The sequence below is a fragment of the Megascapheus bottae genome, chromosome 1, assembly GCF_031878675.1.
Source record: "Megascapheus bottae isolate mThoBot1 chromosome 1, mThoBot2.hap1, whole genome shotgun sequence".
NCBI classification, from domain to species: domain Eukaryota; kingdom Metazoa; phylum Chordata; class Mammalia; order Rodentia; family Geomyidae; genus Megascapheus; species Megascapheus bottae.
The window spans coordinates 73,339,131-73,351,898 of NC_143509.1; the positions used below are offsets into that span (position 1 = coordinate 73,339,131).

Genomic DNA, 12,768 nt, shown 5'->3' on the forward strand with positions numbered 1-12,768 from the left:
CTGACCGACCCTTATTCGCTCTGTGAAGTGCTCTTTGGACAGTCTTGAGTACTTCACAGACAATGCCATGCCTCTTTCCACTGGTGACTTTTCAGTAAGATGGATTCTGTCTGTGTGTGAGTCAGCTTTGCATCACTGTGAAGAAATCCCTGACACAGGCTACTTACAAAGAAGCCAAGTTTTGTATGGCTCACAGAGTTGGACATTCAGTTTCATGGCACAAGATAGGCTCTGGGGTAAGGGCTTTCTCTTGACTGCACCACTTCATGGCCCAGAAAGCAACAGCAGGCACACAAGCAGGTGCAAGCACGTTATAATATCACAACCCCAGGCAGAAAGTAGAGCAGGAGCCAGGTAAGGTCTGTGATGATTGTCCATGCTTGAGAATTCAAAGGATTGTGAAAACCATCTCATACCCAAACTAGTTTAGTACATTGGTTAGGCTCAGATCATCAAAAACTGAGTAAAACTTAAAGGCATTTTTTATAGGTCATTACCTAAGTACAAAGTTTATGGCAAATCTTCCCACGAAAGAAGTTGGTATCTAAAAATACATACGTACATTTCCTCCAGAACATTAACCCTATTTGTTTTATGCTTGAAATCCATTACTATCTAGGTAGAATTCTTTTTGAAATGAATGTTTTGAAAGAGTTTTTAAGCAAAAATAAATATTAATGTTTTTCTTTTGCTAGTTCTTACTACAGTCTTTGAACCTATAAAAGAGTCTTCAGGAACAGCATCCGGTAATGCCATTTTCTGACCTTCAGCAAGTATTTTCTCTGCACATTATCAAACTCATTCTGTGTTGTCATTCATTTATATTTTTCAGTTTACAAAACTCGAACATGCATAAGATAACTTGTCTTACTCATGAGAAAGCAGTGCATGAATCTAGCTTAAGATATTTTTCTGCTGTGTAACTTACCAAATAGAGGCCGAGTTTGGCCTAGTAGTAGAATGCTTGCCTTGCATGCATGAAGACTCAGGTTCGATTTCTTGATACCGCATACATAGAAAAAAATGTCTAAAGTGGTGCTGTGGTTCAAATGGTAGAGAACTAGCCTTGAAAAAGCTCAAGGACAGAGCTCAAGCACTGAGTTCAAACCCCAGGACTGACACACACACAAACACACACACACACAAACAAATTAAAATTAAAAAAACATAGACATGTCATTTTGTTTGACCAGAATTCTTTAAAATATTTTTATGTATTCATAGAAATATCTGACTTAAGTGAAAAGAGGAAGATGCCCAATAGATGAAAAAAGATTTGCATAAGTGGACATCTTCCTCTTTTCACTTGAGTATGTTTTCTATTATTGGGCACTAGATTTTAGTAAATATTCAGTAAATATCAATAATCTGATGGAGGTTAGTACATTTAAATAATAACTCCTACTCTCAGGTGTCTCTGGTTTCCTTCCTTCTTTCCCTAGAATGGTATGGTTTTCAACCTTTGTTTCTGACAGTCCTAGGGCTTGAACTTTTTTTGCTCCAGGCTGATGCTCTACCACTTGAGTCACAGCACCACTTCTCGCTTTTTCTGTGGTACCTAGGAATCAAACCCAGGGCTTCATGCATGCTAGGCAAGCACTCTACCACTAGGTAAAACTCCTGGCCTGGTTTTCACCCCCTTTTAATCTAGCAGGGAACTCTAGGGGAATGTGATTTTTAAAAAATTGACTTTATGAACTTACAACTTCCTTTTCATATGCCAATTTGCCCCAAGTATATCTTCAATAAAAGAAGAAGATACAATAATGTAATAGGAGGTAAAACTTTTACACCCTTTTTTTTTAACGCCAGTCCTAATATTTGAACTCAGGGCCTGGTCACTCTCCTTGAGCTTTCTCAAGGCTTGTATTCTACAACTTGAGCCACAATGCCCTTTCTGGCTTTTTCTGAGGTACTGAGGAATCAAACCCAGGGCTTTGTGCATGCTGTTGGCCAAAATCTTTTACACTCTTAATATGCATTTCCTCAAAGTCAAGAAAATCCACCAAGCCAACTGAAAGGTTTTTTTTAATCTATGAAATGTGCAGAATTATGATGTTTAAAATAACTTCATATTATAAATGTTTATATCTCTGTAAATGTCCTAAAGGACACATCCTTATAATCACTCCAAACCCAGTTGAATGTGAGGGGTCACCAGACAAATACAAGGTCATGGTTTAAGGATCTGGGTGCTGGTCATTGGTCTGGGTACTGGTCAACCCATCCAGTGCTCCTACTGAGGAAATCCTGAGGGACTCATGCCTTCAGAGCTGGCAGCCCTTGACAGTTGGAAGAGAAAGTAAAATCTTTTCTTTAACTTGGGTTAGAGGGAATACTTCATTTCTCAGTCTGTGACCTAGTGAGATCATTTTTAGTTATCAGTACAAAAGTTGTGTGGTATTTCAGAACTTTTCCTGCATCCATAATTTGATATATCTAACAGCTTGAGCATAGAAGGCAGAAACAAAGGTTTTACCTCTTGAGAATAATTAGAAACAAATTCATTAGAAATATACTTAAGGACATGAGTCAAAATATTTTTCAAGTCATCTCTATTGGCTTCAGATATCAAGCACTGAGGAGTAGTTTACCCCTTGTAGTGCTAAAGCAAACCAAGGCTCGATAACAGTCTCATGAGAGACAATTTATAGGGTTTTGAGTTTATTAGGTCTGCCATACCAAAGTACTACATACTGGGTGGTTTACACAACAGAAAATCTCTTTCTCACAACTATGAAAGCTACAAGTTCAAGGCCAGTTATCAACAGGTTGACTTCCTCCTTAGCTTCTTATGTCCTTCCTCTATCTTTTATCTGGATGCACACATCTGTCATTTATCATTTGAACTAGCTCCCAGCCTCAGCCTTCAAAGCCCATTTAAACTCAATTAAGGTTCTATCTCCAAATAGAGTAAGTACATTGAGACTTGGGGCTCTTCATATGATTTATGGAGACATAATTCAGTCCCTAATAGCCTTCATTCAGAAATGTGTGTGTGTTTGTAGGTATATGTGTATTTAGACTGCAGTCACATTAATAAGACCCATTTCAAAGTGAATGCTGTAGCTCTTTATACATTAAAAACTTCTTTGTTACTTCAGTTCCTGTTACAGACCTTGAAGCTATTACATCTCCAGAACCTGTTACATCCCTTCTACCTGTGACAGCCCTTGAGCCTGTTACATCCCTTCAATCTGTTACAGCCATGGAACCTGTTACGAAACTTCAACCTGTTACTTTTAGATTTGAGACCCCTGGGACAAAAATAGGTAACAACCCTCTGTGAATACGTTAAGCATTTCTACTATTCAGCATACAATCCATTCAATCTCTATCCCCAAGACCTGGCTTTTCCACTTTTCTGAGATAGTGGCTATTACTGTGTGACATCCTTCCATTGTCAGCAGACCTTGAAGCCTCTGATGAACAAGTTGCCTCTTTTTTTTTTCAAGAGCTTAGTTCAAACTTTATTCTGCTGTGTGGCACATTGAGAATTGTCATATAATCTTGTGCTTCTGTTTGGTGTTAAAGATGAGTTTTAAATGAACTGGGATCCACTTCTCACATATCTATTCCAGAACAGCAGCTATTCTTAAGCTTCTTTGCTTATCTACGTATCTAGATCTTTTAAAAAATCTTTAAAAATTTAAAAGGTGAACTTGTTTGTCTATACTTTAAGCAATGTGTTTTGTTCTTAATTTGACTGCAGGAAATGATCGAAAGCTGAAATCTTAAATTATAAGCCTCTTCCTTATAGTATGTCTCAAACTTTTCCTCTACTTTCAGTAAGCATTCCTACTGCAAAATGTTTTGTTTACCAAAATGAGGAAGGGCTATGACCCTCTCACTATGAAGTTGTAAAGTTCAGACCTTGAATGAGCAACTCAGCTGTTCACCACCAATGATAGCAGAAGATATGTATTAGAAAAGTGAACAAATAAACCTAAAGAATAATTTCCTGGAACTTTGGAAAAATCTGATAAGCTTTAGAAAATCCTCCCCTCAGCATTCAGAACCACAAGACTTAGAGTAACACAAGGCTTTTCTTTCTTTAGCTTCCAAAACACCACAAAGAACTCATCGTCCACGACCCAGGCCTAAAACCACACCAAGCCCTCAAGCACCTCAGACAAAACCGGGTAAACTTGTGATTACTTCAGTTAAGAGTGATCTCTGGAATTGTCCCCTGTAAGGACTGAATTCAAGACCACTAGTAGGCCTTAGGTTGAAAACATGAGGCATTGTCTAGAATATCTCCCTGACCACTATTCAAGAATAATATGGCTGGGTTTGACCCAACAGGTACCAGAACACCTGATTCTTTCCATGCAAGAATCTTCTTTGAAACAATATATTCAGTCTACTTTAATGGTGAATTGCATTCAAATCTGAAAAGTGAACCTTTTTTAGCAGAGCCAATACATATTTCCAGACCCACAATCATCATGAGTAATATGCCAGTTATAGGAGATTTATTTTACTGAGGACAGTCTTCCTTAGTGCAAGCATGAAGTCATTAACTAGCAAAGAAGATAAGACTGGCTAGCCTTTAGACTTAGATTTAAATAAAGGGAAGAATTAACCGAAGTGCAGGACTACACATGCATGGAGGTAAGCCAGTGCAGTTCTTATGTAAGGAAGTAAGGCAGTTCTGTCCTAATGAACTACTTCCAGATGGTCAGAACATGGTGTTGGTGATGATCTTAGAAGAGTCCATCAAGATAATTCAAGGAGGATTTGTAGGGGTTCATTTTTGAATTCAGCTGTCATGGTGACATTTTAAGTCTTTGCCATGTTTTCTGGGCTAAGGGAAGACAGATTCTCTACTAGGTAATACAACCTTATATCAACCTTTATGCTGTGCTATGGTTTGGACAAAGGTTTTAGATTATTTTTTGGTGATGTTTCTCTTTAGATGTTCTGTGGATTTTTTTGTTGGCAAGGTCAACACAGGCTGTTTTGATGGTTAAGTCTCACATCTGTGTCAAATTTATAAACTGCAGTTTGCCTCATGTTCACTTAAACTGAGTACTCATGCCTTGAACATCGAAGTACTAATTATCTTGAACAGAGAAGTTCAAGGTAATGATGTTTTTAGTACAGTTTACTTCTGAAGAATATATTAGGTCAATATATTAAAGTATTTCCTAGTGCAAAGTTTCCCATAGCAATTTAAATACATTCACTAAAAACCTATGTTAATTAAGTTGAACATAAAAGTAACAACCACCTTATACATGCAAGGTAATTATATCTTTAGCACAGTTTATTTTCTAAGAATATATTAAACTATTTCCCAGTGCCAAGTTTTCCACAGCAGTTATTACTCATTTGTTAAAAACCTAAGAGAATTTTATGGTAACTTCGTTAAGATACTCAGGGTAATTTCAAAGCTTAGCCTAAAAGTAGCCATGACTAAAAGTTGGACTAAATCTGCAAGGCGCATGCATGCACTCTTCCCATCCATTAAGATGTAAATTATTTTTCAGTTTTAGGAGAACTGGTATGCCAATAAAGTATATTTGGATGTCAATATTCTAACCTCGTATACATTTTTAAATCTCTTTGGTTTACTGTGTTTCTGGTCAGTTCCTGCTGTACTCCCTGAACCTGTCACCCTTACACCTGAGACCCCAACAACAGCATTAGGTAATGTTGATGCACTCTATTTTATTTTTTGACACATTTTCAGTTTTTATGAAGTATATGTCAATAGAAGATCCAACAGTATAATGGCGATTTTTGAAATCAAGTATCATATTTCTCATTGCCATCTGGTGATTATAATCAGTTTTTCCCTTTAAATTTAATCTTCCTTTTAAAATCTGTAATATATTCACCCATTAATAGAATGTATACACTTTTCAAAAAGAAATGTACTCACCACCTGACCTGTGTTACTGTAAATCTGTGTAACTGCAACCCTTCTGTGTATCACCTTTACATTAAGAATAAATTTTCAAAAAACAGAATCTGTACATAGAAGCTTACTAAGAAGAAGGAAATTTATGGTATATATTTTTGTTAAAAGAGTTCATAGTCTAGCAGCAAAGATATTAATGCACTCTATTTTAAACTACCCTCCCTCTGCTTACTGTCACATTGAGAGTTTTATTATGTGTCATATGACAATAGTATCGTTCTTTTTGGCTGTACATTGATAGTTTCCTAAAAAAGGGAAAAACTCAGATTTTTTTGCTTGTAAAGAGAATCAGTTATGCATATGACCTCTTTAGGTCACTTTCATGTAGCCCAGCTGTACTGCAGGTGTTTCTTTTATTTAGACAGATCTATACCCAATTCTCACAGGGCCAGAAAGAGCCACGACACAACTACATTTAATCCTTCATTTCCACTTATATAATATTTTATTGTTTTGCTTCTATTTAGGTAATGATATAAGTACTTTTTTGAATTACAAGCCAACATGCCAGAGTATCAAAGATTAAATCAGAATCATAAATTGAGGAAGACTTCTTTATTATGGTTCAAATTTTCCATGTCAAGCCTCCTTATGGGCTCTTGATTGTAATTCCTAAGTTTTCTTTCTTAAATTAAGAAGTGGATTTTTTTTTTGGTCTTAAAAGAATTTTCTGGGCCTGGGATGTAGCTCAGTGGCAAAGTGCTTGCCTGGCAAGTGTAACATCCTGGGATCAATCCCCAGTACCAAAGAAGAAAAGACAAAAAACAGCTGGAAAAAAAAACAAAGAAAAATAATTTCCTGTAAGAAAAGGAAATATTTAATGCATGTATATGACCCCAAAAATCTAAAACTGTCTAATAAAAAGCTATAAACCCTAGAAAGCCATAGTGTCACCTCTCATAGCTTCCAGACCTATTGGGGAATGCATGTAGGTATGTAGTTAATTCAAGAATTTTTTCCTTTAGCTCCCAAAATACCACAAAGGACACGTCATCCACGTCCTAGGCCAAAGCCCACACCAAGTTCTGCAGCACCTGCGCTCAAACCAGGTATACCATGTGTTCCTGGTTGAAAGGGTCCCAGAAGCCAGACCCACTGTGGTCAGATGTAATGCCAGTGAGTAGGAGTAGCCAGTTCACCTCTGAGAGAATGCAGATGCACAACAGCAGTTCCACTGGAGGGAGGTTAAGAGAGGCACACTGTAGGCATTCTGTGAGTCATGCTTCTCTGGCATTGTGTGTTTGTAGCTTCCATTCATGGCTTAAAGTACAGCTTCTTTAGAATGATTGTACAGATCAAAGCATATTTATTGAATGCCTTCAGTAGCTTTCAGATCTGACTCACACTTCCCAAGGGAGTTGGGGGATGGAAGTTTGCTTTTATAAATAAAGTAAATGATAGCATTGGCACAATCTTTGCAAATATGTAATTAGTTCCTGGGAATAGGTATGACCTTTGTATATGTCACTGAGTCCGTAGAGATCTTGAAGAATTTGAATGAACAGGGGAGATTTGGTCTGAAAGAGCTCAGTCAGTTAGCTCCTCCTTTTTCATGAAGACTTGTTCTTTCATTGCTTAAAGTAGAGGCTCTTAGCAGTACCCACAAAATTCACTTTGGATTTCTAAGTAATCGAAGAATAAGTAATAAGGAAATAGATGCCGTTAGGTATGACCAAATTCTATGAAGTTAGCTACTTTTCTAATGTACAAGTTTAAAGGGGTCATTCTAAAAATTATATCATACTATAAAATGCATTTTGAATAAAATATTTGGCATTTTCATTTACTTACAACAATTGTGTGGTTTGTTTTTAATACTTTTGGTCAGTTCCTACTGCAGAACTTGAAAGAGTGACACTCAGAGCTGAGACTGGGGTGACAACACGAGGTAAAAACACATTGTGATCATCTCTAAGTCCTCTTTGTTCCCATTGTTAAAATCACTGCTTCCATATCATGGCTACTTATTCTTTTGCTTGAAAAGACTCCCTCCCCCTCTTCTATTATCATTCCATTAAAGTCTTCATTCTAAAAGTATGGTTCTTAAAAGAGGTTGCTTCTTATTTTTAAGAGACTCATGCATGGATCTAACTCATATCATCTGTTGGACATTTGAAATTGTTTTTGCCATCTTTTGTGTGTGCTTTTAACCAGTTATATTAAAAGGCAACTTTAAAATGGAATTTTCTTGATTCTAACAGATCATTACCAAAATATCTCCTTGTGGATCCATTGTTTTTGTTACCTGTGGCTCTTTGTGTTTTGATATTTCAGTTAGTTATGTAATTTTATTTTAACAAACTATCAAAACACTTGTACCTGACCCACACTTATATTTTATTTTATTTTATTTTTGCCAGTCCTGGGCTTGAGCTCAGGGCCTGAGCACTGTCCTTGGACTTTCTCAAGGCTAGAGCTCTACCACTTGAGCCTCAGCACCACTTCTGGCTTTTTTTCTATATGTGGTACCGAGGAATCGAACCCGGGTCTTCATGCATGCTAGGCAAGCACTTTAACCACTAGGCCAAACTCCCGGCCCCCCACACTTATATTTTAGCAGCAGTGTTCACTCTTTCTATTCTAGATCCTATTACTCTTCATTACTTCGATTAACTATTTTGTTTTATGTATGATTTTTGCATCAATGAACTTTCAGTGGTGCTAGTATCATAATGCAAAAGATGAAAAAAATCACTTTGTGGAAGTTCAAAAATATCTGTTTTAGGAAACTTGCAGCCATCACTTTTGAAATACAAACTTTGTAATAACTGAAGGCTTTCTTTCCTCAGTTCCTAAAACACCAAAACGGACCCGCCGTCCACGTCCCAAACCCCAAACCACACCAACTCCTGAAGCTCCTCAAACAAAACTGGGTAAATGTGAATTTCCAGTTAAAGGGGTGCCCTCTGGCAGCTTTTGAGAATCTGTGGTTGGTGCTGAGGATGGGAGTGACGGTCTCCATGGGTGGAGGTATAAAGTAGTATACTACTGTGCTGCGCCACTGATCAGGTTACAAGTGAAACAGAATGGGAGGGCTGTGTGACAGGTACATTCCTTATAGTTTCTGTAGAGGGATCATCTAGATTACTGTGCATCTAACTCAGAGCACTTATTTTGTTTCAGGCTTCTTTAAAAGACAAAAATAACAACTTGTCTTAAATAGCAACTTTTTTTCTCTTAAAAATCATACATTGCCTTCCATCTTCCTACAGCTGTACTGACAACTGTGAGAATAACGCAGAAGTAGGAAGCTTGTTTGTATTTCTCAGTCTTTGGCATGGTCAGGGTCAAAATCTACACAAGGATGAAATGCACTGAGGTTGAAACTGTGTCTTTGCAAATCAAACTTATTTTTTAAGGTGCCATAAATGTCTACGAGTTTAAAGAAAGGTTTATGAAGGACAGGAATAAAGAGTTAGAAAACATGAGTTGTGCTTTAAAATCTTGGAGATGAATGAGACAGAAAACAGGGAAGTACAGAACCCTACTAGGGGAGATAAATTGCAGAAATTAAAGAATCCTGCTTCCCGGTGGATAGTTGTTGGGGGGCCTATAAGAGCAGTTATAATTCTTAAAGAAATTTGAACCTGAATACAATGTGTCAGAGGCAGGGTATTGATGGCTCTTATCTGTAATCCTAGCTACCCAGGAGGCTGAGATCTGAGGACCATGGTTTGAAGCCATCCTGAAAAGGAAAATCCATGAGACTCTTTTCTCAAACTAAGCACCACAAAAGGTGGAAGTGGAGCTATAGCGCATATGGTAGAGAACTAGCCATGAGCAAAACAGCTCAAGGACAGCGCCCATGCTCTGAGGCCAAGCCTCAGGATGGATGGACAGGGACACACACACACACACACACACACACACACACACACACACACACACAGCACTGGGGATCTTTCCTGTACATTTAGAGCAGAGTATTGCTGATATTCCTTACTCTGCCTTGTTGAGTTTTCTTTTTATCTCAAATGAGCTATTTCCAAATCTGAATTCTCTACAAGATAAATGATTCGCTCTGCCTTATTCTTTTCTATGTCTTCTATCAAACTTAAAAGTTTTCCATGCTCCTTACCTATGTTATTTTCTTAAAGATTCTATAGAAAAGCCAATAATAGAGAATAGTTACATATGTTGGTAAAAAAAATGCCTCAAATGTTTAGGAGAGCATTCTAACATAATTTGAGTCATGAACTCAAGACTGAAGAAATTGTGGCAGCATGCTTTTCAAAAGAATGTTTATCTGAGTATTTGGTGACCGAACCTAGCAACTATTGAACTTCAGAAATTTTCTTAAAATTGAAGCAATATTGTACTTGTAAGATTTCATTTGCTCATTTTCCACACATTTATTTCATTGCTTTTAATTAGTTCCTGCTACAGATCTTGAACCTGCTGCTCTTAGAACGGAAGCTCCAGAAACCGTGGGTAATACGAATGTGTGTCCTTGGAATAGTGCTTTTTGTCCGTGGTCATAGCACTGGGCTATGGATTCCTCTGCATCTTAAGCCCATTCCATCATGCTCAGCTCTAATTCTGTTATAGTATTTACCATGAAACTTTGCTAGTCTCTACGTCATACTATCATTGAATTTAAAAGCATCGTGCATGAACTAATTTTGGAACATCAAACCTCCACATAACTGCTCACCATTGTGTCATATGATCACACACATTTGTTTTATCAGCACTCTCTTTTCTTTTTTAGCACTGGCTCTTAAAACTCCATTTCATCCATTACTTTCCATCCATCTCTATGTCTCAACAATTGTGGAAATATTGTATTTCTCTGCTCATATTTCTCTTTATAGTACTGATGATAGACAGACAGAGATAAATAGATACCTATTATCTATCTGTCTATCTATCTATGCTATCTTGGTGAATCCATAATTTTAACGAATCGTGATTTTACTGTGTGTAAACTTTTAAAATGCATCCAACTTGGAACAATTAATTGATTGGCTTATATAATCTCATTGGACTTCTCTAGTATATTTAGTCATGTTTAAGCGTTTTTTTTTTTTAATTTAAAAATAAAGTGTGTAGGGGCCCAGAGTTTAGCCTAGTGGTAGAGTGCTTGCCTAACATGCACAAAAACCTGGGTTCAATGCCTTGGTACCACGCACATAGAAAAAAGCCAGAACTGGTGCTAAGGCTCAAGTGGAAGAGCTCTAGCCTTGAGAAAGTCCAACGACAGTGTAGGTATGGTGACTCACTCCTGTAATCCTAGCTACTCAGGAGGCTAAGATCTGAGGATTGTGGTTCAAAGCCAGCCCGGACACTGAAGTCTGTGAGACTCTTATTTCCAAGTAACCACTAGAAAACCAGAAGTGACACTGTAGCTCAAGAGGTAGGGTGGTACCTTGTGCTGAAAAGCTCAGGGACAATGCCCAGGCCCAGAGTTCAAGCCCCACAACTAACAAAAAAAAAAAAAAAGAAAAAAGAAAAAGAAAACTTGTTTATTTAGCTCTTAGTTCTGAAGGATAAATGTCCCAAGAGCATGACATAAGTAAGTTCTAGTGAATGCCCTCACCCTGTTGGCTGCATGTGGTGGGAAAGCATCTCTCTCTCTCTCTCTCTCTCTCTCTCTCTCTCTCTCTCTCTCTCTCTCTCTCTCTCTGTCTCTCTCTCTCTCTCTGTCTCTCTCTCTCTCTCTCTCTCTCCCTCTCTCTCTCTCTCTCTCTCTCTCTCTCTCTCTCTCTCTCTCTCTCTCTCTCTCTCTCTCTCTCTCTCTCTCTCTCTGTCTTTCGCTCTGTGTGTGTGTGTGTGTCTTTCTCTCTTTCATTTTACCCTTCCTTCCTTCCTTCTTTTTTCTTTTCTTTTTTTTCTTCCTGGTGCTGGACCTGAGACTTGATTTCAAGGCCTGGGTGATATCCCAAACTCTTTTGATCAAGGTTAGTGCTCTGCCACTTTATTCACTGCTCCACTCTGGCTTTTTGGTGGTTAATTGGAAATAAGAGTCTCATGGGCGTTCCTGCCCAGGATGGCTTCAAACCATGATTCTCAGATCTCAGCCTCCTGAGTAGCTAGGTTTACAAGCATAAGTCACTCACCAGCATCCAGCCCTTAAGTTTTTAAATAAAATAAAATACTGAGTGTATTTTGGGTGTATTCATCCACTGGATATGTTCTTTATACTATCAAACGAATAAACTTTTGTTGTACCGTAATTATTTATATAGTAGCAAAATCAGTTGACAGTTACCTCAAGTTCAATAGAACTGCAAATAGATGAGCAAATTCTTGTTCAGTACAGTCAGAATTATAAAGTCTATAAATGTGCAAAAACCCTGTTTAGCATACTTCCACAGGAGCAAGGATCAGGTATCAAACATGTAGAAAAACATCTATTATCTAGATTATCTAGTAACATTTAGCTGTGTGCATTGCTCCCCTGCAAGTCCATGAGATTAATGGTGGTCATGAGTTAGCCAAAGCTAATAAGAGCAAGTATCTCTTTCCTTTCCGTTCTGAAGCTTAGAAAAATAATTTATGAAAATAATCTTAAAATTAATATTGAAAACTCTCTTTGGTTTATTTTATTTTTGTCTAGTTCTTACAACAGTCCTTGAACCTCTCACTCTTAGAACCAAGGCTGCAGAGACAACATTAGGTAATATTATATGTCCCACAACAATTTTTTCTTGCTTATTTTCAGACTCATTCCATCATCATCATAACCACATTGTCATTGGCTTTGTACTTTCTTGTCATCTGCTTGCATTTAATTTTATGTTGAAGCTTCTTAAGCATATCAGATTCTTAAAAGAAGTTATTTTGTTTTTTTAGCTATTCATGGGACTGAAGTATCTTTCCCAACTTGATAATATTACTTG

General features: G+C 37.5%; 1 protein-coding gene across 1 annotated transcript in view; it reads left to right on the forward strand.

The window, feature by feature from the left end:
• Abi3bp (ABI family member 3 binding protein) overlaps positions 1-12,768 on the forward strand; it is a 202,063-nt gene that overhangs the window by 130,172 nt on the left and 59,123 nt on the right. Inside the window, exons 29-37 of the mRNA XM_090347240.1 lie at positions 696-746; positions 3,105-3,272; positions 4,059-4,142; positions 5,593-5,652; positions 6,892-6,975; positions 7,755-7,814; positions 8,716-8,799; positions 10,301-10,357; positions 12,486-12,545. Coding sequence (XP_090203366.1) covers positions 696-746; positions 3,105-3,272; positions 4,059-4,142; positions 5,593-5,652; positions 6,892-6,975; positions 7,755-7,814; positions 8,716-8,799; positions 10,301-10,357; positions 12,486-12,545 — 708 coding nt within the window. The remainder of the gene's footprint in view (positions 1-695; positions 747-3,104; positions 3,273-4,058; positions 4,143-5,592; positions 5,653-6,891; positions 6,976-7,754; positions 7,815-8,715; positions 8,800-10,300; positions 10,358-12,485; positions 12,546-12,768) is intronic.